Raw genomic sequence first — 26,409 nt, 5'->3', positions numbered from 1 at the left:
AATGGTCTACTATTCATGTTTCCTTAATCGCTGTCTTGGGCCGGAATTGGGATCCGAAATTCATCGGATGTAGTATCTCAAGCGACATCATTTCTAAAAATTATATACAATAAAGAAAATACATAATGATATTTTAAATGTATCTTTCTGTAATCAAAATATAGTTAAAAATTGCTTAATTTCATCCACATTTAATAGCTATAAGAGTAATAGGAAACGATAACAATATTATCCAAATACAACAATTTCCAAATTTTAGGATCAACGTTGGCAAATCTTGCCTTGGATTTGGCTTGTCATTGGATGAAATTTTTTTATACATAAAAAGATTGATCACTTATCCAAAGTTGAAGTGTCTATTAAAGTCTTGTATATAAGCTTGCAAGTTACAACTACATATTGATCCTTTGAAAAACTGAATCACTCAGCGCCAAAAAAACTCACTTATGTAAGGGAGAGAAGCTATATATACACAAAAATTATTAAGAGCGTTTTCATGAGTCAATTTTGGAGACAATATTCTATTTGGATAATCTTTGAAAATTTTTATTTTAATGATATAATTATTGTAAGTATGAACCAGATTATATAAATTAACTGAAAGTATCAAGTAACATTGATTCCTAAAGCTAAGCGTTTAATTTACATATCTCACAGGGTGGGTGCCACCATTTTATGAACCAATCCATGCAACTCCATGCTCTCACAAATTTCCAAGAAATCCCTCTCTCAATTACTCAAAAAACGTCCACCTACTTCTCAAATTAAGCAAATACATGCCCAAATCATCACTCAGTCACTCTCGTCATCGCGTCTTTTTTTGATTGATTCACTTATCCATTCTTACCTTCACACCAGAAACCTCGACACTGCAAGAGCCTTGTTCGACGACTACCCTTTGCCTTCACCTCCGACTCTGTTATGGAATCTCATGATCAGAGCCTATTCAAAAGTCCAAGATTTTTTGGAACCCATCTATCTTTTACACCGCATGCTTAATTTGGAAAACCAAATTGGCGTTGTGCCTGATGATTATACGTTTAATTTTGTCATTACTTCCTGTACACACCAAAACTCGATTGTGTACGGGGAGATCGTTCACGGGATGGTGGTAAAAAAAGGGTGGTGCGCGAATTTATGCGTGGCGAATTCTTTGATCAATATGTATGGTGTTTTCCGGAAAGTGGATGATGCATATGCTGTGTTTGTAAAAATGTCGGATAGAGACGTGTTTTCGTGGACTAGCTTAGTGTCTGCGTATGCTAAGAATGGGGACATGTGTAGAGCAGATGAAATCTTTGTGGAAATGCCAGTAAAAAATGAGGTTTCTTGGGCTGTCATGATTTCCGGTTTTGTTGGTTGTGGCAAATATGTTGATGCCCTTAGCTTTTTTCGTGAGATGATTGCTCAAATGAGGCCGAATGAAGCTGTTCTTGTTTGTTCACTTTCTGCTTGTGCTCATCTGGGTTCATTGTATGAAGGGGACTGGATTCATGGCTATATAGACAAGAACGAAATAGTAGAAACTTCAAATATTAAGACTGCGCTAATCGATATGTACGCTAAATGTGGGAGAATAGATTGTGCTTATATAGTTTTTAATAAGATTCCAAGACCAGATGTTCATAATTTTACAAGTCTGATTTCAGGTTTATCGATTCATGGGCTTGGTTATGATGCTGTACGTGTGTTTAATCGAATGTTAACTGAGAATTTAAAGCCAAATGGCGTTACTGTTTTGGGGGTTTTAAATGGTTGTAGCCATTCTGGATTGGTCCATCACGGTTCCTCAATTTTCCATAACATGGAGGATTTATGGGGAATCACGCCTAAAATTGAGCACTATGGTTGCTATGTTGATTTACTTGGCCGTGCTGGGTACTTGGCAAAGGCATTTGGCGTAGCGAAGAGCATGACAGTTAATCCTGATGTTGCTGTGTGGAGGGCTTTGTTAAGCGCCTGCAGAATTCACCGTAATTCTGATTTTGGAGAGCGAGTGATAAATCACTTAGAACAACTTTATCCTAGTTGTTATGATGGTGGGAAGGTGCTGCTTTCAAACTTGTACGCTTCTCTTGGAAAATGGGATAAAGTTGCTAAAATAAGAAACGTAATGGGGTTGCGAAAGAACCAATCTGATATTGGATGTAGTTGGATAGATTTAAATGGCGTTTCTCATGAGTTTCGAGTTGCAGATGTGATCCATCCACAAATAATAGAAATTCAGATCAAGTTAACTGAAATAATGCAAAGGATTGGTCTAGTCGGTTATACTGCTGATTCTTCTCATGTTTCATTTGATATAAGTGAGGAAGATAAAGAACACGCAGTAGCTTGGCATAGTGAGAAACTAGCTGTTGCTTTTGGACTAATGAATACTCTTCCTAGGACTTCTCTACGGATAGTTAAAAACTTGAGAACTTGTGATGATTGTCATTTAGCTCTGAAGGCAATCTCCAAAGTTTATGATAGAGAAATTATTGTTAGAGATCGATGCCGCTTCCACACTTTTAGAGAAGGATATTGTTCTTGTAATGAATATTGGTAGTGTTATCTCATCAAACATAAATGAGAACAATTGCAACACCAATTATAAGTTTTGACAAAATTTGTCCAAGCTTTTGTTCTTATGACTTTTGTTGGCCAAATCAGTCTAGGTCTCTCGTAAGAGTTGCTGTGCTTTATCTATGTTTTATCATAGCGTTGATGGTTTTAAATCCTCTATAATCACGTCAATATTATACATAGAGGCTTTAAATCTCTCCTTCAAACTGTGAAGTATTATTATTCGGTCACATGGGTAGAGGAATTACATTCGTATTGTGATAACACGTTGAGTGTTCCGTTAGTGGAAGGAGAGCTTCGAGCTACTTTGCAGGCACTGTTTCTGTGAAGATCTTTATTCTGCTGCAAATAGTCTGCGAGGAAACTTGCGAAATGCTCGTGATTCTTGAAAAAAGCTTTCTGAACACTGAAGCACTAAACAATTTATCCTAGATAAAGTGTGTGCCTAAATGACTTGGCTTCAACAACCATGGCACCTAAACAATATATTTCAATTAGCTAGCTTGAAGCTCAGTAAATTTAATATTGCCCAGTGAAGTAAACTCCTCTGTTTCATGTTTCTCACAACTATCAGATTATCGAAAAGCTTGCGACTATCATGCTACTGCTTTCTTGAAAATTCAATTAGAAAGTTCACTATTTTCTTTTACATTTTTAGGATACATTCCAAGTCGGCTGTAAGAAGAAACTGTTACATGTTTTATTTGTCCTTTTTAAACTACAATTGGTTGGCTAATCCAAGTTTTGTACACCACTACCAAACTCGAACCAAATCAACGAATAATATCAAATTGTGTTTGGATTGATGAATTTCAAATATATTTTTGTTCTTTAGATAAGTAATACTATAAATTTCAAATCTACTCATCACGTGTTATTATAGTATTTCAAGGGTATCATGATGAATTTCAAGTTCAGCCAATAATAGTGTCGTTTGAAATTCATTCTATTTTGTCAGCCAATAATAGTGTCATTTGAAATTCAATCTATTTTGTCTTACTAATGTGTAAATAAATAATATATGTATCTAAGATTTATTTTATTGTTTTATTGTAAATAATAAAATTATAATCGAAATCCATAAATTTCAAATTCTTATCCCCAAACACAACAAAAACTCATCTTCAAATCATGCCATCCACTTGAGTGGTCCTAGAGCTTATTAGCGTGTGGAGTAGTCCATATATAGCCATAAAGTGGACTGATTTTAGTTTTCTTGATTAGTTCTTACTTAGGGACACGAAATTCATCATGCTGGACAGATGAACCAGTTGTCTTTTTATAATTACTTTTATGCTAAATAAAATGAAAAACGTGATGTTTAACATTATGTTAAAAGCCACTTGAAATCCACTTAAAATATTCAAATCCACTTAAAATTATTTCATCACTACCTATTATTTCTATCATGAATTCAAGAATGTTGTCCAAGTAATTATATACAATTAATGTATTTTGGATTTCCTAATTTCTTGCCAAATTCAGTAGAAATAAAATCAAAATCTTATTTATTTGACTTGGCAACATGTCTTTGTAGTCCTATTTGGACAAATCGATTTTTAACAGTGTCTTCAAAAAGGAAATAATTTGTTTGTAGTTATTGTGTTCGGTTAGGAGTTCTTTTCTATCACGTATCAAAGTGGAGAAATGTCCAATTAATGGTACCAGAAAATTAAGTTCCACTGCTACATTTTACTCGCTGCAATAAATTTCCTTTGTCAATTTTATTACCATAGACAGAAATCTTCAAACAAACAAACAATTTAGAGCTCTTTATTTTTCCAAAATAATTCTTTTTCTATATAATATTTTGATGATGTAATTTTTAACCAAATTTTCTGTTCCTGTCCTAATTTATTCTTCTTTTTTCCCATCTTTATGGGTTTTTCTTATTTATCTATTTTCCATTTTATTACTTAAAGTCTACTTAGCCTCATAAATTTGGTTCATTTTTTTTTTCCATTAAAAGCCATGGTTACCTTATATAGCATAGTATTTCAATGCTTTTTCCAATCTACAAAGAAATCATAATCTTGTAACGAAAAGTAAGCTCCAATTGCTTAGCAACAATAAAAAAAACATTGACTTTTGGTTATTATTATTGATTGTTTCCATTATATAAAAAAATAAAATAAAATAAAACTCACAAACAAAGAAATCCAATAAAATTGGCTTTAACGTTGTCGTGCAAGAATTTAAAATTGCATTCCAAATTTCAAAATTATCATCTCAATTGCCACCATAGATTCCATGGTCCCAAGACTCCTCCAACTGCAATAATAATTAATCGCTTCAATTGCAAGTGGAACAGAAGGGAAAATTAATTAGTTCCTTTTTCTTAGTAATAAGAGTGTAATATTATTTCAAGATTTTTTTTGCTATATCGTGAATTTCTCAGATTTTATTTTTTTAAATAATTGTACGTTGATAACATATGTATTATTTGAGTATTTCTTATATATTTAATGATGAAATCAATTACAAACATTTAGTTAATTTATATATAATATAAGAATATAAAAACAGCAAAAATAAAATAATAAAAAAACCAATTTCTTTGGTGTCTTTATCACTCATTGAATCCGCCAGACTCGCAAGTGACGGTACAATGATGCAGTCTTCATGGTCTTGTGGAACAATATATAGATATATATATATATATATATAAGTAGCTTTTCCAAAAGCAAGTTTATAATTAACAAAGCATTTTATTGTTGTAAATCATGTGGTTTTGTATTTTATTAGGGAACAATGAAAATATGCTTTTGAATAATTACAAGGAAAATAATTTTTTTTTATTTTTTTACTTTGAATTTTTTGTTTTGTTTTCGGTCTTATTCGTTGTGACATCAAAAAAAATACAAACATGACATCGAAAAAATATTAAAAAATTGAAAATTACTGACTTGTTTGATGTTACATCTACAATTGAATCATAACGAAAAATTCAAAGTTGATTACAATACTTTCAAACTTAACAGAAGTTGGATGACCAAACACAAGGCACTATATAAATACATGATGAATTGTTTATTTTCATTAAAATGTTGGATCCTTATAAATCTAAGTCCAAAGCCTCGTCTATTGCTTTCTTTAATGAAAAAGAAACCTAATGAATTTTCAAATTGTAGCATTAATTTTTATTTTAAGAAGATCGAAGCTAGGTAGGCAGGGTACGTAAAGGGTGCAATTAAAGGAGTTAGAATTAGAATTTAATTGGTTGGTTGTTACCTCATAATGTCGATTGAACCCATTGCGTGTCCACTCAAATACCATATTCATTGCGGAAAATTTCCCTAATTGAAACTCCACCGTCGTTTTTTAATATCCCATCATTATTCCAAAGTTTGTGGTTTATAATATATACAAATTAACATATATTTTTTAACCCAAAAAAGTTTATATTATTATTCAAATTTTAAATATTTTTGTAAAATTATTTGAGAAATTTTTGATGGGATGTGAAAAAATTGTTCACACACTGATTAAATGGAATTAATTGGCTCTCTGATATTTTTTTTGTTTATTTTCTGAGATCACTATTCATTCAATAAATTCAATAGCGTACATGCATCTATTGACTAGAGAGGCCGTAGGATACGAGGTTGCAGAAGGCAATTGGTCAACAAATATTTATAGTCAATTTCAGATTATGAAATTTATTGCTTTTCGTATTTCATATTTACATACATAATACTTTCCCACAAAATATCCAACTTTAAGATCATGGAGATAGCATGAGCTGTCAAAACGAGTTAGCTAGCGGGTTGAGATGAGTTAGAAAAGTGCGAACTCATCCTGTCTATTTGATTGGACGAGTCAACACGACGAACCTAACTAGTTTTTAGTTATACTAAAAGGGTCGAAATAGGATGGTCCGACCTGTCACAACCCACCTCGTCTGTTATTTGGGAGGATCAAGAAATTGTCTGGGAAAAAATCTCATCCAACCGATTACCAATACACAAGATCTCTTCATTTGATTTATATATAAATATTGAGCATTTCATTAGTTAGACCGAATGAAACAAAGGCATACATGCGTGGATACTACACAGAAAATAGACCACCACCACATGATGAAAAACATTATTTTTAGCAAACTACGTCTGATTTTTCTTACAGACGTTAGGAAATCGGTTGACCCATGTTCGAATTAATAATTAGAGATAATTTAGCTGCAAAAGAAAAAAAAAAAAAGAGACTCAATTTGGAGCTTCAGAGATGCTCTTTAATGATGGTTGCCAAGCTCTGCTTTTAGAAACACCACACCTTACTCTGCTGTTGTTATTATTTCTTGATCCTTTGTGCTTCACCTGAAATAATAATAATAATTAACAAAAATTATTGCTTACACACACACACACACACATATATATAAAATAAACGAAAACATTATAATTGTCGGCTGATGAAAGCATGAGCTGTTTAATTTGGTGACTAATCGATTTCACTATTATGTAGAGAAGTAAAATGATAAACTTTAAATCTATTATTTATATGTTTATATACTATTTTATGTTAATTAAGATCGATTTCAGATTCACTAAAATATGAGTTCATTTGAAATTTATCATACTTTATATTACTTTACTAAAATCATGTGATCTAATTTATTGTGATCAATAAAACTATAATCAAATTCAGCGATCCAAACGCTCAAAAAACTTCTACTCTAGAAGAAAGAAACAGTACATATAATTTTTTAGATTCGAATGCAGGGTATTTTTTAAAAGCTGCACATAAAAATTTCAGAATCTTACGTGAAAAAAATAAAATTGAAAATTCAAAAAAGACATATGAGCAAAAAAGTATTTATTTTTACCTGTATGGCCTTCTCCAATTCAGTTCTTTTGATCACTTGTTCAAAATCTGAACATGATTTCTCCGACACCATCTCCCCATGTCCTTGTTTCTTCGACNAAAAAAAAAAAAAAAAAAAAAAAAAAAAAAAAAAAAAAAAAACCTCAACAAATATATAAGAACTGAATAAAATATGAAGAAATGAATCAACCTTGGGCGGTGACCAGTCTGTAAACATGGCCGAGAACAAGAGTATCAGTTGGCCTAAGAAGCTTGATACGCGTCACCCGAAGTGGGATGTTGTCCGTACTCTTCGTGGCGGCTGAACCGGCTGCGGCGGCGGTGGTGGAGGAGTAGGAGATGGTGGTGAGAAGAACTGCAACATAATGGCCAGGATTCATCTTCATGATTTGTTGAGCAGAAACAGGAAAATATAGATTATCCACTTTGCCATCTGGGTGTTGGATCACTAAACTTGCGTTGTCAATTGCTTGGCAATTCCCCATCTTTCTGAAATTTTTAGATTTTGAAATTGTTTTTTTAATTCTCTGTCTATATTAGCGAATGAAGCTGGGCGAAAGAAGAGCTGTTAAGGTGTGCTTATATATATATAAAGATACTTTAAAGAAATGTTATGTTGCTTATCAAGCCGTCTTACGAGGTTGTAATAAGTATATTAAGGTTATGTTTGGGTTTATAGATTTCAATTCTATAAATTTATAATATATATTTTATTTTGTTTAGATAAAGTAAAATCATAATATTCAAATCGTTATCACATGTTTATATGATATTTCATCTTAATATATTATGGATTTCAAGTTCACATAATAATAATAGTATTATTTGAAATTCATTCTACTTTGTCTTATTAACGTGTAAACAAGTAATACGTGAATTTAAGATTTGATTTATTATTGCATTATAAACTATAATCGAAATATTAATTTTCATCTCTCCAAACATAACTTAAAATAAGATAGATAATTGTTATTTTTTGGAATCTAAGTGTCTTTATTAGCAAATGGCATATTATTAATTAAAATGGGATGTTTTTTTAAACTTGGTTCAACTTTTTTTTTTTTTAAGAAAATGACTCGAGTTTATTATTTAACTAAATTTTCCAATTAAAATAGGCTTGGAATAATTACCGCAAAGCGGGATTTTAGTTAGTGGCCCAGCCACTTATTAATTAATTAAAGAGTTATATATATAAATTTAATTTGCCGACCGATGGTGAAAAATGTGTGTATTTAATGAATGCCATAGATATCGATATTCAGTCAAAATTTTCTAGTAGACGATTTCAAATGGCACAGTGAACAGCGAAGCCTGGTTGAAATTTCCGTTAAATGGAAACTTAATTATGTTTAAATTTGAAAAAATCCATCATTTATTAACTATAAAATAATTTTATTCAACGATTTTTTTTTAAAAAAAAATTGTATGATTTGACACCTATAGAAATAATTTTATTTCTTAAAAAAAATCATACATTTTATTTTTTGAAAATGGATGTCGTACTCGTTTCGTTGAAGAATTCGAGAGAGAAAGCTAAAATACAAATCATATATTTTATTTTAACCCTTCAGAAAATCTAAAATTTTTAATTTGCTGTATTTCTATTCATATGCCACAGCTAATTAAAAATATCTTTGATTCGACACTTTCTGGTCCAAATTTATATTAGATCTTGGTTGGTATTCACTGTCAAAATAAATAATAATTATTACATCTATACTATTTATTATTAAACTATCCTCGACAATAATCTTTGTTGATAGTTTTTATACTATAAAATATAGTTTGATACACATGATAAGATAACACATGTGATATATAATATAAAGATAAGTTAAAGATAAATAAGAGTAGGATATTGTATTAAAAGTTTGGTATGATTTTAATAAGAGTTATTAAATTTATATATTAGATTGTAATGATAAAATTAACCTTATCATAATAAATTTTATAATTTCAAAGTCGTTGCTTGAGTTAATAATTATCTGTTCATAATAAATTTTATAATTTCAAAATCTCGTTACAATTTAAATATACTTTTAAAAAATTTATTTGACAATTTAAATATCATTTTATTTTTATAAATTTATGGCAAAAAAGAAAGAAAAATCAAAAAATATAATTATTGAATTTATTAAATTTAGAACTAAATGTGACACTTATAAAACAAACGAAGTACTCAAAAAAGTTGAAACACAATAAACTAATATTGATTATTTTCTAAAAAACCAAAATTACTACAATTAACAAATTAAAAATCCAACGTGTTCCAAACCGGGTTTCCATATCAAACGATAGTAGGGATGGCAATAGGCCGGGGCTGGGGCGGGTTTGCCATCCCCATCCCCATCCCCATCCCTGAATTTCATCCCCACCCCAATCCCTGCTTTTTCGGGTTCGGAAAATCCCCAAACTCGAAACTTCGGAAATCAACTTCCCATCCACACCCCATTCTCGTTTCAAAAATATTAATATGGCAAGACGATGACGGATTCGGATATTTTCTCAAACCAAAACTTATTATTATTTATTATTATTACAGATAATATTAATATTAATATCAATATTAATAATAATATTATTATTAATATTTAAAAAATAATATTATTATTAATACTAATAATACTATTATTTTATTATTGATATTAATTTCAGGGCGGGTTCGGAGATTTCGGAGATAAGGATAGTAATCCCATACACGTCCTGAACTCAATCAGGGATTTAAAAAAATCCCCGAACCCGAACCCAAACCCCGAAAAAATTGGGGACCCCATCCCCGTTTCGGGTTTTCCCAGTGGAGCCCCAAACCCGTGAAGAAAGTTGCGATTCCTAAACGATAGTGTTTAGGATTTTTATATATTGAGGGCAATTAAGTCATTTGTGGTGTTTTTTATCATTAAATTAAAATTATCACATCTCATAAAAAGGATATTTTTTATCCTTATATAAAATTATTTATCACGAACCCATGATATTATCATGGATTTTCTAAAAAGATACCAAACGTGGGATAATGAAAATTATTTATCAACTCCTCTCTTATCCAGTGTACCAAACTATACAATAATATAATTTATTTGTTTATGTACACCTCTTTCGCTTAAATACCAATTTTGTCTTGATAAATAATGCAAATTCTAAATTAAATCTATTTTCTTTGGCTTTGATCTGTTTGTTCGTTTCTTTTAATAAAATACATGCAACACATTAACAGTATATATCGCTGCAATTATTTAAGATGTCACAACATTTTGTCAACCATTTTATGCTAAATAAATTATTTAGCCAATTATAGTTTTTTTCTTTTTGAATGATACGTATATAAATTAGACAGGGACAGAGAGAAGACATTAAAGTTGATGAAAATTGTAATAGTTATCCCCCTCCCACTACTTGAATATGAAGATTTTGTGTCACCAACAATGCTTAATGCAAGTTAAGAATCCCACCAAATCAACAAACTGTTTTCATTGCTACTTCAAACGCGTTGCGGTACGACTGAATCTACGCCGGAAAAGAAAAGTAAGACGGCACTTAAAATACCATAAACATAGTGTTTCATGTAAAGGAACCGAAAGTATCCCAAACACAAGATGAGTCGGTCATCTTGCAAATGGACAAAGGCTATACGTGTTCGTAGAACGAAGGTGTACTCTATTGGCCCACTTGGTTTTTCAGTATTACTTAGAAGAGGAAAATTTTGAGCTGAGACTAACCATTCATTTCACTTTTCCGGCATCGGAATTACACAGAAGGGAAGTATTTGTTGAGATTGAAAGGTAGTGAATAGAATTCCTCGCTTCTAGTATCGGTCTTAAAGGACCGGAACTTGTCCCACCAATGTTTGCCTCGGTCTTTCCTTATCTGTGCATCCTTTTTGTGCATCGTCTTGTCCAAGAAATATGCAACTATGCCAGCTACGAAAGCTTTTGATGAGAAGGGGACATTTACCATATCGTTGAACTGTGGAGATAAAGGGAAGGAGATTACGACAAAGAGAAACATAGCATTAAGAAAAAGCTCAAATTTAAATTTTGAAATAATTTACAAAAAGAAATATTAAATGCCCCCCAATATATTCTCATATGAAATGACATCTGCCGTGGCAAATTGATTTTTCAGACAACAAAACCAAACGTAAATCACATTGCTTGCTTCATTTTCTTTTTTCTTTTTTTGAAGAATCCTTCATTTTCTGACATTCTTGAACATTTATTTCTAAACCCCAAGACAAAGTTGTCGAGAAAAGAAAAAAGAACAAAGATATCATTTTTCTAATTCAAGAAGTTCTCAAGAAATTCGGGTTTGAGAATAACCGTTTGACATCTACCAGCATGGAAAAACATTTTTTTTCCATAAAACAAAACCAGACATCAACTAAAATTGTCAAGAAAAGAAACAAAAGACAGAAAGATATTTTTCTAAGTTTTCAAGAAATTCGTGGAAAGATAATCATTAATCTAAGAAGTTCAAAAAGATAGTGTTCATGAATATGCCATTTGACAACTGCCCTGGAAAAGGTTTTCACATTCCATGATTTCGACATTTTCAGAAAACTTTGTTCAAGAACACATTTTTTACATTATTTTCCAAGAATGTCCCAAAACAAAACCAGGTATCAATTAAAGTTGTCGAGGAAAGAAACAAAGAACAAAGAAAGCTATAATTTTTCTCAGCCAAGAAGTTTACAGGAAATTCATAGTAGTGCATACCCATCTGGCTGTCGTGTTGACAGGTCCAAATCCTTCGATAGCAGTGTGCTCATTGAAATACTGGGGGACAGACAAACCCAGAAAAATAGAAAAGCCTAAGATGAATTTTGTCCGGAAACTGTTGAGGTTGCAGAACTGAAGAAAGCTTAAACCAGCCGAACCTGAATTTTCAAGATTAGCACTCAAATTTCTCATAAAAATCATATGTAAAAGATAGAAGCTCAGAAGATTTTGTCAGGCTTCATTTCCATACCAACATATGCAAAGAAGAGACAGTACAAGGCAGCCACAATAGGTGCCGGTATTGAAGCAAAGACAGCTCCAAATTTCCCTGTAAGTGTAAGTGTTGCTTGTTAAAGAGACATTTGTTTGTAAAACAAGTGATTAACAAGCAAAGTGCCGAAAAGTGCTGAAAAGTTTACCGAGTACGGAAAAGAAAAGCATGAATCCAGCAGATATTTGCACTACTCTTCGGCTTCCAACACGTGTCAATGCTAATAGACCAGCATTCTCACTAGATACCAAATCAAGAAAGGAAAATCTTAAGTTTAGGTCTTAATTAATGAAAACAGCCGGACTAGAGAAAGTGAATAAGTGATTGCATCTTACATGGATACAGAAGATCCATTGGCAGTTCCAAACAAACCGGACAACAAGATTGCAACACCCTGTCATTCAGAGATAGGCAAAATAAGCAATCATGTTCCTATAATACTCTTTGTGGTTATTCAATATGGACAAGACACACTATGAAAATAATCAAGGAGAAATGTTATATAAGTAACTACTCGATATAGACCTCGATGGAACACATGAAACTTATATAAGAATATCCCAGTGAAATTCTTTTTGATTGTTGTCAAGAATGTAATTTCATCTTTTCCTACTTTCTTTGATGAGTATAAGAAGCTGCAAAATCTAAACTTGAATTATTCAACATGCTGAGCCTAATTACCTGCCAGCCTACACCACGGCTAAGAATTGATGGTGGCAAAGGGGTTGCACTTGCATATCTGGACACAGCAATGAATCCACCAGTGGACTGCATTAGACATTTCAAAACATGTCGAGAAAAACTACGAGTTACATCTGTTAAAATATGAAATTTAGTGAGAGATCACAAGATTTACATGGTTCGACCATGAAAGAACTGTGTCAACCAGAGAGATGTCCACATGACTGACATTCTTATTAAACTCAATTAAAATTTGAAGACCTGACATAGGCGAAACATGTTGGGGATAAACATGATAGAAAACAATTCCTGAAATGATCTTGAAAATATCAGTTCTGATTAAACAATAAATTATTTGATGTCCGACACTCCCCTAATGTCAAGAGCGGCTATACTTATTGCATTATTCAGCTAGAACATAGAAAAAATCTAGAAGTATATCTTGCTTTATGTTGTATACAGAGTCAGAGGATCAAAGAGCGGATAGGCAGAGATCATATCTACCTTGCTCAAAAAAGGATGAATAACATAATCGATATGCACAGTTCGATATCCTTTATGTGACAATGAGATAGCCATAAATGGATAGCAATCGTACACAAAAAATGTTCATCACAAGAAAACTAATCATGTTAACAAAAAATGAAAATAGTTTTTGTGGTAATGGTAAATGTTACACAGACCATGGATATAATACAGATGGCAGACTAAACTGATGACATGAAAAACAAAACTTCATATAGAAAAGAAAAACGCACATAACTACGTAATTTGAGTCAGGCATGGACCTATATTCATTAGACATATACGAAATTTCTGAAATTCATATTATTCTCCCCTAATTTTATTATAATAATCAATGTTTATATAAAAGAAAAAGAAAAGCAAGTTGAGGATAAATATCAGTATTCTAAGTACAATAAAATCATATCAGAATATATATACCAATCTTGATAATATCCATTTCTAGAGTATTTTCTTTTATTTCCAACATTAGACAGAGAACCACCTCACCAAAAGAAGAGTTTGAACACCAAAATAAAATCAATTATTGAAGTTTTGTTCTGCTTGAGTTCAAAAAGAACACTAATATATCATCAATTCATCGTCATAGCACATTCCCGCTAGATGCGAGGTCGGCTACTTGGATATTAGTTCTCCAAACTAGCGATTTTTTCACATGTCATCTCTTAAACCAAGATCTAAGATATCCTTATTAACCACCTTTATCCAAGTTTTCAATGGTCTACCCCTCTTTCTATTCCTTTCATTAACCTGTCAATTTAAAATATGTCGGATTGGGATCGTGTTTGGTCTCTTCTTCACATGACTAAACCATGTTAGACGTCTCTCCCTAATAGTCTTATAGCATTTTCCTTACAATCTCGCAAAAATTTTCTATCGCATAAGACTCCTAATGTCACCATCCATTTCATCCATCCTGCTTTAATCCTATAGTTGATATCCTCTCTAATATCCCAAGTTTTTTGGATGATAGATCCTAAATAGCGAAAATTTTCACACTCTCGATTTCTCGACCTTCAATCTCAATTGGACTATCAATTCGTCTAGATTCAGGAGTCAAGAACAAAGTTACAAGCTAAGTATTCTGTTTTTGAGCGATTAATTCTAAAATTTTTACTATCAAGAGCTTCACGCCATCTCAAAAAGAACACCAATAAATGGTATATCAAATTTGATTAAAAAAATTATTAATAACTGAGAAACTGAGGTAAAAAAACAAACCTCTACGAGGGCAACAAATGCAGCCATCATCATTGCAAATACTTCACCAGCATCAAATGAAGGTGCTCCCCACTGAAAGGGATATGGAACTCTTATCCTGTATGTGCAAGCTCAACATGGTAATTAGACAAGTCGTTGCCAATACAGAGCAGGAACAAATTATTAGGGAAGGCAGATATTAAAATTTTTACAACTATTATTTTGCGGGACAGGGCATTGTCTTCTAAATTAAAATTCTACTAGATTTTATTCAGATGGTAAAGGTTTATGAAGAGAGATGAAGGGCTGCTCCTTAACTCCACCCTTGATTCATATGCTAATCAACAAGTCAGAATGTTCACAATTAACAACTAACTGAATCCGACACCGCACAAAGAGGGCTCTTAGACAATTGGCCCTTGCACTGAAACAGTTGCCATATATTTCAAGCTCAAAAACACATATGATCGACCAAAGAGAATCAAATTTTCTTGAAACATGGAACAGATATATGTTATCTTATTCACATCCAAATAAAATTTGACCTCTGATGCTACTATATATTTTATTTAAACCCAAAATCAACTCAGATCCATATGTGGCCAACCAGCTTACCATTGTGGATCAGTTATTTCCGAAGAGTTAGTATCGGGTTCAAACAATACTAGGTAATGTGTGTGAAAAAAGTAAAAAACTACACACACAATATATAGTGCCAAACAGCACTTAATGACAACTCACAACAGTATGCAAATAGCTCACAATCATAAGATTACTAAACACAACTGATGATTAAGCAAAACCTTCAGCATACCATGGAGCAGAACCAATAAGTCCAGCACGATCAGTTCTGCAGCTTGTTTGGGTCTTTGGAGGCTTTCCGTTATATGCCCCACCCACAGTAAGTAGGTGTGCATATATCCACACAATTGTGACAGAGAATATCACTGCAAAGCGGTCAAAGATATTCTTTCCTGGACGTATGAAATGGGACAAGTACTGCAACAAGAAAAATTAAATTTTATTCGAGCACAGTACATTAGACAAATGCTACAACAAAAGTAAAATAAGTCTAACATTTATGGCAGCGACATTTCTTGGGCACAAAAATTGAAATATTTAGAGAAAGCAATCTCCGATTAGTACTATCAAAACAAGATTGTAATACGAAGTTGACTTGCAATTTGAGATGTCACCTGAGAAAAGATAACCAAAATGATGAGTTGTGGTAACCCAATCTCAACACAGTTGGCAACCTGAAGATTGAATAGAGTACATTAAATCCAGTTGTTTCTTTTTATAAGAGGAAATTGTGATGAATATATCCAGGAAAATACAAAGAGTGAAATTAATTGGCCCTTGTACGTACCCCAGGGAATCCAAGCTCATAGAGCCCAAAACCGGCAAGAGCCACCAAAGGAACAGCAGATAGTGGACTCAGAAACCTGTAGTTACACATGGGATAAGTAATAACAGAAAAACTATAAGAAGCCAATTTGTTCACACGAAAATCTTGTGGATATGTGTCTCTTGATGATAGATTTGTCAACTGTTGCATTCGCTGGAAAAATATAATAAAATATATCAAAGAACATGGACCAAGTTTTTTATAGCCCCCTCATCAATCACAAATAGTATACCTTGTTTAGCTGGATAAGATTATTTAATTGAAGAATTTGTTAAGCTCAAATAAGTTGCACTGATGAACTAATTAGATTAAAAAACACAAAATTTAATTAATCATACACACATTAATTCAAGATAGATGCTAGAGCACAAAACGACATGTCTTATGGACCTAGGCATTGACCCTTCCAAAAAGCATCCAAATCATAATGTATTATCTGAACAAAAGCATCTGGCCAACAATAGGTGATATTTCTCCTCAAAAAATAGTTTCTACTTAGGAGGGCTAAGATATTGAAGGATAGTGTCCACTCCAGACCTTTCGTGTTTTATTTACTCACCTTCTAATCAGTCTTCTACAAAAGAAAAGAAATTCCAATCTTAAGCTAACACTAGCTTTTTAGTGGTTATTATAACCTCGGTAACCGTGAAGCTAACCTAGACAACACGTGGATCTGCATCTACCTACACTTTTTATCCACTTCCTTGGTAAGATAAAGTACATACCTTGAATTGCAATCATTCTTTATCTATATTTCGATACATAGTCCACATGGATTCAGGTATAAATCTCCATTAAAATTTTAGTTTGGATTCTTTGCTTTTGCAATCTAGCTAGGAATCATTAAATCACATAAATAAACATGCTGATGCATCATGCAAAACTTTTAAAGAAGAGAATCAAACACTGTATGGGGGGAAGTATAATCTCCCATTTCTATGTTATTTCTGTCATTAATAATTTTTATATAAACACTGTATGAAGGGTCGTCACTAGTTTTTCTTTTTTATTTCCACTACAAAATTTCTTAATGTTCTTCAAAATAGCACGTGTACGGAGCTGTGTAGGCAAAACCAGCAAATTTATATAAAAGATAAAACAACAATGTGAATTCTCCAAGCTTGGAGAAACTGGTTATAGGCACAGCAAGAACGTAATTCATATCAAACCTTGTAACATTTCGCCAAAGACCACTAAAACCAAGGACTATCTGAATGGTGGAGGCAACAATAAATGCACCCTGGGTGGCACGCATTATCTTCTTGAACTTCTGCACCATCATTTACATTTAACATAATTAGCAAAAAATAAATAGAAGTATTAAAACCTTCTAGCATTTTTTTTATTTCCAATTCTTTTGCAGCTATATTAGCTTAAAATTGGGGAAAGCTTATAATATTAGCCGAAACAAGCACCATGACACAAGCAAGAATGTTCTCAGAAAAGAACATAAAGTACAACAGAAATAGTATGCAGATCACGAACCGAAATAGGATCTTGATCATTCCATCTTCCAGACAGGATTATGGAAATTGTGGGTGAGACAAAGGTGTATGATCCTCCAATTACAACAGGTAGTCTGGTTCCAAACCATGTCTGTAACAGAGTATTCAACCCGGCAACGAAGAGCAGGGTCTGGATAACTTGTGCTTTCTCAGCCTAAAGGCACATTACAAGGGTACATAAGGGATAAAAAATCAAGTAGAAAACAAACTTCAAGATAATATAAGCACTTGAATGCTCACATTTCCTCCTCCCATTTGAGGAACCAGGGCAGTCGGTATGATGACGGTTGTACCAAGCATCACAAGATAATGTTGAAATCCAAGAAGGATAGCCTCAGCTGCAAAACAAAAATCAGAGTTAAATAATTCAATTAGAACCCATGTATTCGAGATAGACAGTGTTGATTAAGTGACTAAATATTTCAAAGCTACTAGACCAAAAAAGGGGACAAGATAAACTCGACAATCACTGGAAATACATTGCTGCTCGATTATTCTACAATGCCTCAAATGAGGATAATTACTTAAAATTACTGTGAAAAACAAGACAAACATTCAATGGTTATCTTGAACAACGAATATACCGAAAGGTTGTTGAACCAGGATCCCCAAAATTAAACAAGTGAACACGTATCAACACCGAACTGTAATAAAATAGCCAGAAAAGCACACAAAACCATTACAAAACATGCTATTTAAAAAACAAAAAGAACATAGAGAGTGAAAGCATCAGCTCCAGAAAGGTAGACTCAGGTTCAACAAATTTAAAGGCTAAAGTAGATGTAACAATCTTTTGATCAGTGAAAAGTGGACATAAAAAGATCTCAGAAGATCTAGGAAAAAAGGCAGGAAAGGGTAGATAGATTTCACAAGAACCAGAAAATATTATATACTAGTAGGCCAGGCGAGGGAAAACGCATAAAGTCCGTATAGAATAACAGAATGCTAAAATTTGGCTCCACGCAGATACTCTGCAACATTTTCCAAAAACCTTGAGAAGAATTTGCCTCAAGAATATATCACTCAAAAAGAGGACAAAGGGGAAAAAAAGTAAATTACCTCTCCAAAAATAAAAAAGAACAGAAAAGGAAAGCCAGTAGCTCACAGAATTCAGAACCACTATATGCTAAATTTCACAAGAATAATAAAAGAATATACTAAATAAAGTGAAGATAAAAGTGATATAGAACAGAGACTAACGCCAAGGAGGCGGGCTGGTAATGCAATAAGAAACATTTGGAAGCTGATCCTTTGGTGGGTGTGGCGCTGGCTCATCTGCCTTCGGTACTGCTCCCCCTGCCATTTTTTTCCTCTCTCTGAAGAAATTGTGTAGAAAAACAGTTCTGAAGACCTTTCAGTGGGACTCGAGCTACAAAATGCGAAAAATCCCACAATCTGCAAACACCCCAGATCAGAAATCTTCAAGGAAATGCTGAAAAGACTGCATCCATAAAGGGGAGAAAAATGCAGACGATATGAAAATTACGGGGAGAAAAGATGCAAGAAAGAAACTCAAAACTCGGGAACAAATGAAGCTCCAAGTAATAACACCGCAACAACCCACATGTAACTTCCCCCACACTACGCTACACGGTCCACCGCCTTTTGGTAACATTGAATGTAAAACAACATAAAATGGTGGAAATAATAATAATAAATACAGGGAAAAAAAATGTAACAGAAGAGGTTTATGGATTAATTAAGTGTAATAATTGCAAGAAAATGGAAAATAATTATCATTAAAAAAAAACTAAGTGACCTGCTCGTGACACGGAGGAGCTTGTCAAGACTCAAGAATCAAATCAAGGAGGATGCAAAACAAGCAAAGTCAACGAATCAAAGACCCCACCTCCAAAAAGGTTTCAGCAAGTCTCCCCCTCCCTCCAAGGATATGACAAATGAAAAAAGGAGAGAACTTTACAGAATGGTTGGCTAATATTTTGCAAAAAAAGGCAAGGAAATAGTTCGAGAAAAAACAAGTCAGAGCGAAAAGTGTGACGATGATCGTGCTCCAGATTTGTAAACGAAGGATTAGCAAATACTTGATAGAATCTTAAGCAAAAAGAAAAGTAAAAAACACTAGTTTAATATTTTTTCAGTATGTTCTTGACATGGTTGTTGGGTTTCTTGATAAAATCCACTGAAATTTTATTAAACAACAGCGATGATTCATTCCTCAGTAAAGTGTGCGTTTAAAAGCTGGCAACACTAATGATTCTTTACGATTCCCCATGAAAATATGAGCACATGTTTGCTATAGCAAAATCAGGTCCTCCGTTGTAATTTGGCAGCTGGGGTTGCCGACAAATTTCATATACTCTTACATGGCGAAAGGCTGACTCGTCCCCTCATTATTATTTTTAATTCCATTTGCAACCTCTTTTTTAAAAAAAATAAATAATAATAATAAACCGATTTCTATGTAAGATTAAGGATGACAATGGTGTTAAACCAGACTCGAACCCGATCAAATCCGTTGCCGGCGAAGCGGGATGGGTTCGAATCAACGAATCTAATGACAGGTCTTAGACAAGTCTCAAGTTTGGATAGATCCATCTCGTATACATATATGATATATTATATTAAAATATATATTATTAATTATTAATAATTTATTCAAGTTATTTTTAATTAAATGTATATTGGGGTCTGCGACTGTAACTCGAGTTGAACTCGTCGGGTTTTAAAGTGAGGGTAGGACAGGTCTAAAAAAGTGTTGAGACAGGTTTGGATCCTAAATTTCTTTGACGATGATAGCTCTCGAATTTGGTCAAACTCGTCTCGAACTCGCACGTTTTGTCATCCTATGTAAGACGGTAACAATTCTAATACTTTCTGATTAATTGACTTAAATAATCTATTATTGGGCTCAAGTACACTAATAAAAGTGTGCAATTTGTCTATGTAGCAATGAGAATACAAATGACATTAAATTTCTATAACAACTATTTTATATTTGTCATCACTATACAAGATTGGTTGATCATAGGATCTTAAAAAAAATTAGTAAACATTTATTCTAATATATTTGAATCCGAGTGTTTGGTTCTCTCACTCAATTGACCTTTTAAAATGTCAGAGGGGCTTGTAGGGAACAACCAAATCCCCCTAACTTCAATATATTTGTGTGTGTGTGTGTGTGTATATATATATAATATATATATATAACGTCACCGGAGAATAAGCAATTCCAAACCAGAAACATTGACATTACATTATTTTCGTCGCCTTGGTTACCTTAATTATTACCTCGTTAGAGGTCTCATCACTAGCTTTAAGGTAGGGGTCGGCCTTAAAATCCAGACTCCATTCCATTTAAGATTCTAGTGATGTTAGGTTCCACCCGACAAGTGTAAATGAGTTTGGTTTTGGATTTTAAATATAAAAACTCATTAATCGAGTTTTTTTTTTAATAATTCGGATATGCTTATATATTTACATTCTACTCAAGATCCTTTAAAGATGCTTGAATTAAATCCAAAAATTATTTGATAATTTTTTGGGGTGAGCCTCCCACCGATCCATGTGCATTGAATTTTGTTGGCTATTGATTTCCAAGTTTTTTATTTCGCTCTCTTTTAATTAGGCAATTATATCTTTTAAATTTGGTTGGTGAGATTAACTTTTCATGTGTATCCCTTTCAACAATTTAGTTTTTTCCTTTTTTTGTTTTTGTTTATTCCTTATCGCTTTATTTTTGTTGTTTTCTAGTATTAAAAGGTTGAGATTTGCATATAACTCAACTTCAAAAATTAGCTCAAGGGTAAAAGATTGTCCAAGTCCGCATATGTAACTCTCGGAAGAGGTCCGACTTTGGGCAGAACGAGTGACCTAACTATGGGTATTCCAACACATAACGTTGGCTCTGATACTATATTAAGATTGAGACTTGCACATAACTTAACTTCAAAAGCTAGCTAAAAGGTGATGATTGTTCAAGTTCATATATGTAACTCTCAAAAATTTTATCCAAACGATGTGAACAAATAACATCTAGAACCATTGTCCTACGTCAAAAAATAGACACATTTTACTATTTTCTATTTATATGGTATTTTTTTTTTTAAAAAAAAAAAAAAAAGTGTACCAATGATGGTATATGGTATACTCGTTAGAGGCGATCTTGACCAAGTCGGGTCAATGGATGTACATGAGTAGGCAGGGATTCAAGGAAGATGACTACAAACACCGACCCAGAACATACCCCACAATATTTCAATAATATATATCCTCCACACGATAATCGATCATGCATTATCGTGATATATCTCTCCATGTCGCCTCAGATCTTACCAACTCGCCTATGTCCTGTAGACTTTTTATAAGGTATTGTGTTCATGCATAATATGGATCAATAGGTTATTATTTTTTTTCAAAACAAAAAAGTGGGAATACGTACTATAAATTATTTTAGTTTTTTTTTTTTGAAATATAGATCATATCGAATTAATAACCAATATTTCCTTTTAAAATTGAACTTTTAAGAATTTATTTATTGATTATTATACACGACTTATATCCATATCCTGCATCCGAAAAACAGAATCATCCTTGCTTTGCTTTGCATTACATATATTTGGTTTAGGTTTGCCAAAATTATTGGGCATGTTTTTTGATCTTTTAGACTAATTTTGGCGACATAGCTTTTGGGCTCGGAAAAAATATAGGCCTGTGTTCTCGGTGTCGTTGATTTGGGTTAGAACTGGTAATTAATTAAATACAATAAAATTGTACCCATTGTTTGACATAAAAAACAGGGAAATATAATTAATTCAAGAACTTAGAGTCTTGTTTTTTTTAAAAATAATTTTCACAACAAAACACAATAATTACATTTTGGTCATGCATGTGATTTGCACTTTTTCTATTATTGATCATGTTAATGGTGAATTTACACTTTTATTCATGTAACTTACATGTTTTTTTCTTTCATTTTTGGTCTCATTAACGATAAATTTTAATTTTCATTCATTCAACTTTCATGTTTTTTTCCAAATTTTTGTCTAAATTGCATGTTCTTTTGTCCTTTTTTGACTGTAGTCCGTCGTGTTTGTCAAAAATTGCTTATGTGGTAGATGTGGATGTTAACATGGATTTTTGGAAAGAAATTTGCATGTGTGTGATGAGCTCTAGTAAAAAAAAAAAAAAGACAACCTAAAAAAAGAACATGCTATTTATAAGACTAAAAATGCAAATTCACCGTTAACATGACCAATAATGAAAAATACAATTTAAATGACTAAAAATTAAAATTCATTATTAATAGGATCAAAATTGAAAAAAGTGCAAATTACATAACTAAAAATGTAATTTCTCTTCCGCGTTTGTCTCACAAAACCAATCTTTTTTAAGCACCTCTTTCTTTTTAAAACATTAGGTTGTTGTAGAAACAATGTCAAACTTGCAATTTTGAGCATTCATATACATGTTCTATTGATGATTTTGATGTTGCACGTATATTTAAATTTTAGTTTAAATTTGCCAATGACTTGTAGTTTATATGGGATGAAATTTCTAACTTGGGGACAAGATATCTATTTCGATATTCAGCACATGCTTCAAAAACTTCACAAATTTGGTCCAAAATATTTTAAAATAGGCTTTGATAGTAAATTTGGATTTTAGAATTAAAGGAATTTAAATGAAACTATATATCTGAAGATTTATTAGAAATAGTATATAGTTGATTATCATTTCAATTGCTTTGAAATATACACGAAGAAGGAGATGTTGTGCATGCTTAAAACAACAATGGAAACAAACTACTATGTGGTTAATGTGAGTCATGACGAAAATTACAGTTCGTCGCTGATATATACAACACATTGCTAGCGATGGAAATTTCCGTCGCTATAATTTGCGGTGTTATGTTGTATTGCTTTTCACGTGTTCACTGTTGAGAAATAGTCTGAAATATTTCACTGAGATATGTTGTAAAAGGTGAAGAAACTTATATTTCTAAGAATATTATATTAAAATTCTATTTCTTTTTTTGTTGGATGAGGAGTGTTTCCATTTGCCTACACTTGGGTTCTATCATCAAATTTTCTTGATTAAATGACATTATTTTTTAGAATAAATAAAATTTAATCATATAAGAACTCAAGAAAAAAGTTGAGCAGCAGGCAACTCAGGTTGTAAACAAAACAAAACAATAAATAAATAAATTTGACATTTTCCCACTGCTCATTCCCTCGAATGATCTTCCAAAAATCAAACCATTTGGAAAGTCCATAATACTTTTAGCTATGTTATAACTTTCATTTGTCACTTTTAACATAACGCTCTAGCTTCATTGTTTCCCCTTCGCAAAAATAAGAAAATCTTGCTATTTTAAGAAGAAGATTATGGATCGACCTCGGGTATGTCAGTTCCTTCTTCTCTTGTCAATGGCTTCTGCGGAAACAACAGAAGTAAGGGAAGCAATGGTGCAATTGATGCAAAAACTCTCTCCCCAAACATTCATAGAGAGCGTAACTTTGGTTGAAATTTGAGCTCGGACCCTTGTGCAAATAAATGGAAAGGAGTAACTTGTTAAGGGACCTCGGTTTGATTTCTCCAAGATTCGAGATTTCAATGTCTCTTACAATAATCTCAGCGTGCGAGATTCCTGATGTCCAGGGACGTTTCAATGAGACAAGCTTTTAGGGAATCCAGGAATATTATGTGGAAAGCCTAAGTCTAATACTTGCGCCTATAAAAAGAATAAAGGGAGAAACTTGCAAGATTATCTGATGTACTCAGGATATGCTGTAATTGGATTGCTCATTGTTTTCCCAATTGGTTTCAAATTGATCATGAAATGTAATAGTAAACCGAAAAATGATGTCTCCACAAAGGATTCCCAGACAGGCATGGTCAGCAGCCCGTACGTCGAGTGAGTCTATAAAAGCATCGGTGGTGGAAATCGGTCCGAGTTTTCTATAACATCTGTTGAAAGGCCGGGAAGGAAATCCTTCCCTAACCGTACTATGCAGTCCGATTTCTGAAGGGCTGAAATTCGAGGATTTGTTACGTTCTCAGGCCGAATTGATTGGAAGAGGCAAAAATGGAATTAAGTCTGTATAAAGTTAAAATAAGTGAAGGAGTGATTCTTGCAGCGAAAAGTATCAAGGGCTGGGATGTTTCAAAGGATGAGTTCACGAAGAGAATAGAGGCAATAGATCAAGTGAAGCATCCAAATTTATTGCCTGTCATTGCGTTTTACTGCTCAAGACAAGAAACACTCGTGGTTTATGAGTTCCAAGAGATAGGCAGCTTGTTGAAACCTCTTCATGGTAGTTTTTTACTTCCTATTCGCATCACTATAGTTATATAATTGCTAGTGAAACCTATGCTGAAAAACCATCCTACAAAATGCGCATTTCGAATCTTCCATGACATTTCTTCTTGTATCTTAAAAATGTTAGGGTCACAAGTTGCAGGACCCGAGAAGGTGCAACCGTTCAAATGGGAAAGCAGACTGCACATTGCAGCCAAAATTGCGGATGCTTTAACTTCCATGCATGAAAAACTACAAACGGTTGGAAACTTGGAATCCCTCATGGAAATCTAAAATCCTCCAACATCCTACTCAACAAAGAAAGGAACCACTAATAAGCGAGTACGGCTAGGCAGCGATCAACAATCAAGATGATTTTCACCTAGCCCTAATAGAGAGATCTCAAGACAAGGATTCCCCCATCGCAGATGAAAGAAACAACGTCTTTAAGGCCAATATGTACGGCTTTGGAGTTATCCTCCTCGAGTTATTTACAGGGGAAGTTGTTCCAGACAACGGGTATGATCTAGCTGCATGGGTTGATTCTGCTATTCAAGAAGAATGGATAGTCGAGGTTCTTCGTTGGTTTCGGAAGGTTCAAATGCGGAGAGGATGGTGAGTTTGCTGCAGCTGGCTTTGGAATGCATCAGTTCTTCGGCAGAAATGAGGCCAAAAATGAGGCCAAGTATGAGGTAAGTTGCTGATTTGGTAAACTCTCTAAAGGAGTTTGGCCATAATTTATTGAAATTGCATTTTGTATGGATACTATTTAAAAAATAATTCATTTTTTTTCTACTGTGAGTGTTAATTTCTTTTTTTGTTGGAATTCTATTTTCACATTCAATTTTTAATTATTTCTTATATTTTGAGGGTGTTTACTGTTCAAGTAAATAACACTCCTTCCCTTGTCCTATATATATCAATTACAACCTTAAATTAAAAGTTTGTTCGTTTTAACATTTTGTCTTCACCATTTAAATCATGTTCTAAGTATGTATTTTATATTATTATTATTTGATTAAAATAGATTAAAATAGATATAACTAAGTAAAACATTGTGACGTCACTTGACATGGACAATAGTCAAAACAGACAAAATACATATTACATTCAGTCTCGATTACAATACCAAATATACCCCTCAACTATATCTGACTTTCAAAATAGGCACTCGGAGAACTATTATTTCAAATGCTGCATGAATTAATACGACAGAATATGCCGCATGATAATTATAGAATATACCGAATCACTAAATGAATAGGTACGGTCTACGAATCTTACGAACCTTTATATGTGATATGAGTCAATCTTACTGATATTTACAATAAAAAAACAATATTTTTCACATAAAAAATAATATTTTTTCATAGATGACCCAAATAAGATATATGTCTCACAAAATACGATCCGTGAGACCGTCTCATACAAATTTTTACCTCTCTAAATTACGA

At 32.9% G+C, this 26,409-nt stretch overlaps 2 protein-coding genes, 1 long non-coding RNA gene and 1 pseudogene across 7 annotated transcripts; 2 read left to right on the top strand and 2 right to left on the bottom strand.

Moving 5' to 3' along the window:
* Window positions 1-641: 641 nt before the first annotated feature.
* LOC140967564 (pentatricopeptide repeat-containing protein At3g62890-like) lies at window positions 642-3,008 on the top strand. The gene has a single exon (XM_073428169.1). It carries the CDS (start codon window positions 698-700, stop codon window positions 2,546-2,548), a length of 1,851 nt encoding a protein of 616 aa, XP_073284270.1. The 5' UTR covers window positions 642-697; the 3' UTR covers window positions 2,549-3,008.
* A 3,724-nt stretch (window positions 3,009-6,732) lies between these two features.
* Window positions 6,733-7,487, bottom strand: LOC140967463 (uncharacterized). The gene is made up of 2 exons (XR_012173583.1): window positions 7,391-7,487; window positions 6,733-6,881 (listed from the first exon to the last, which is right to left on the bottom strand). It is a non-coding gene; the product is annotated as an uncharacterized lncRNA (long non-coding RNA).
* A 3,419-nt stretch (window positions 7,488-10,906) lies between these two features.
* LOC140967526 (nucleobase-ascorbate transporter 6-like) lies at window positions 10,907-19,917 on the bottom strand. Of its 5 annotated transcripts, none has more exons than XM_073428096.1 (15): window positions 19,454-19,917; window positions 18,895-19,135; window positions 17,935-18,032; window positions 17,675-17,848; window positions 17,359-17,459; window positions 16,151-16,226; window positions 15,978-16,037; window positions 15,596-15,780; window positions 14,803-14,899; window positions 13,057-13,143; window positions 12,711-12,769; window positions 12,524-12,615; window positions 12,355-12,432; window positions 12,102-12,262; window positions 10,907-11,352 (listed from the first exon to the last, which is right to left on the bottom strand). In XM_073428096.1, exons 2-15 carry the CDS (start codon window positions 18,995-18,997, stop codon window positions 11,134-11,136), a joined length of 1,590 nt encoding a protein of 529 aa, XP_073284197.1. In that variant the 5' UTR covers window positions 18,998-19,135; window positions 19,454-19,917; the 3' UTR covers window positions 10,907-11,133. The 5 variants fall into 5 exon arrangements, with proteins under 5 accessions (XP_073284197.1, XP_073284198.1, XP_073284201.1 ...); XM_073428097.1 differs by having other exon boundaries at window positions 19,544-19,917; XM_073428100.1 differs by having other exon boundaries at window positions 18,895-19,089; window positions 19,544-19,917.
* Window positions 19,918-24,058: 4,141 nt separating this feature from the next.
* On the top strand, window positions 24,059-25,651 carry LOC140967598 (probable inactive receptor kinase At2g26730; annotated as a pseudogene).
* Window positions 25,652-26,409: the final 758 nt, after the last annotated feature.

Source organism: Primulina huaijiensis, unplaced genomic scaffold (genome assembly GCF_012295235.1).
Source record: "Primulina huaijiensis isolate GDHJ02 unplaced genomic scaffold, ASM1229523v2 scaffold25443, whole genome shotgun sequence".
Taxonomy (NCBI): domain Eukaryota; kingdom Viridiplantae; phylum Streptophyta; class Magnoliopsida; order Lamiales; family Gesneriaceae; genus Primulina; species Primulina huaijiensis.
This window is presented reverse-complemented; position numbering and strand designations above follow the sequence as displayed.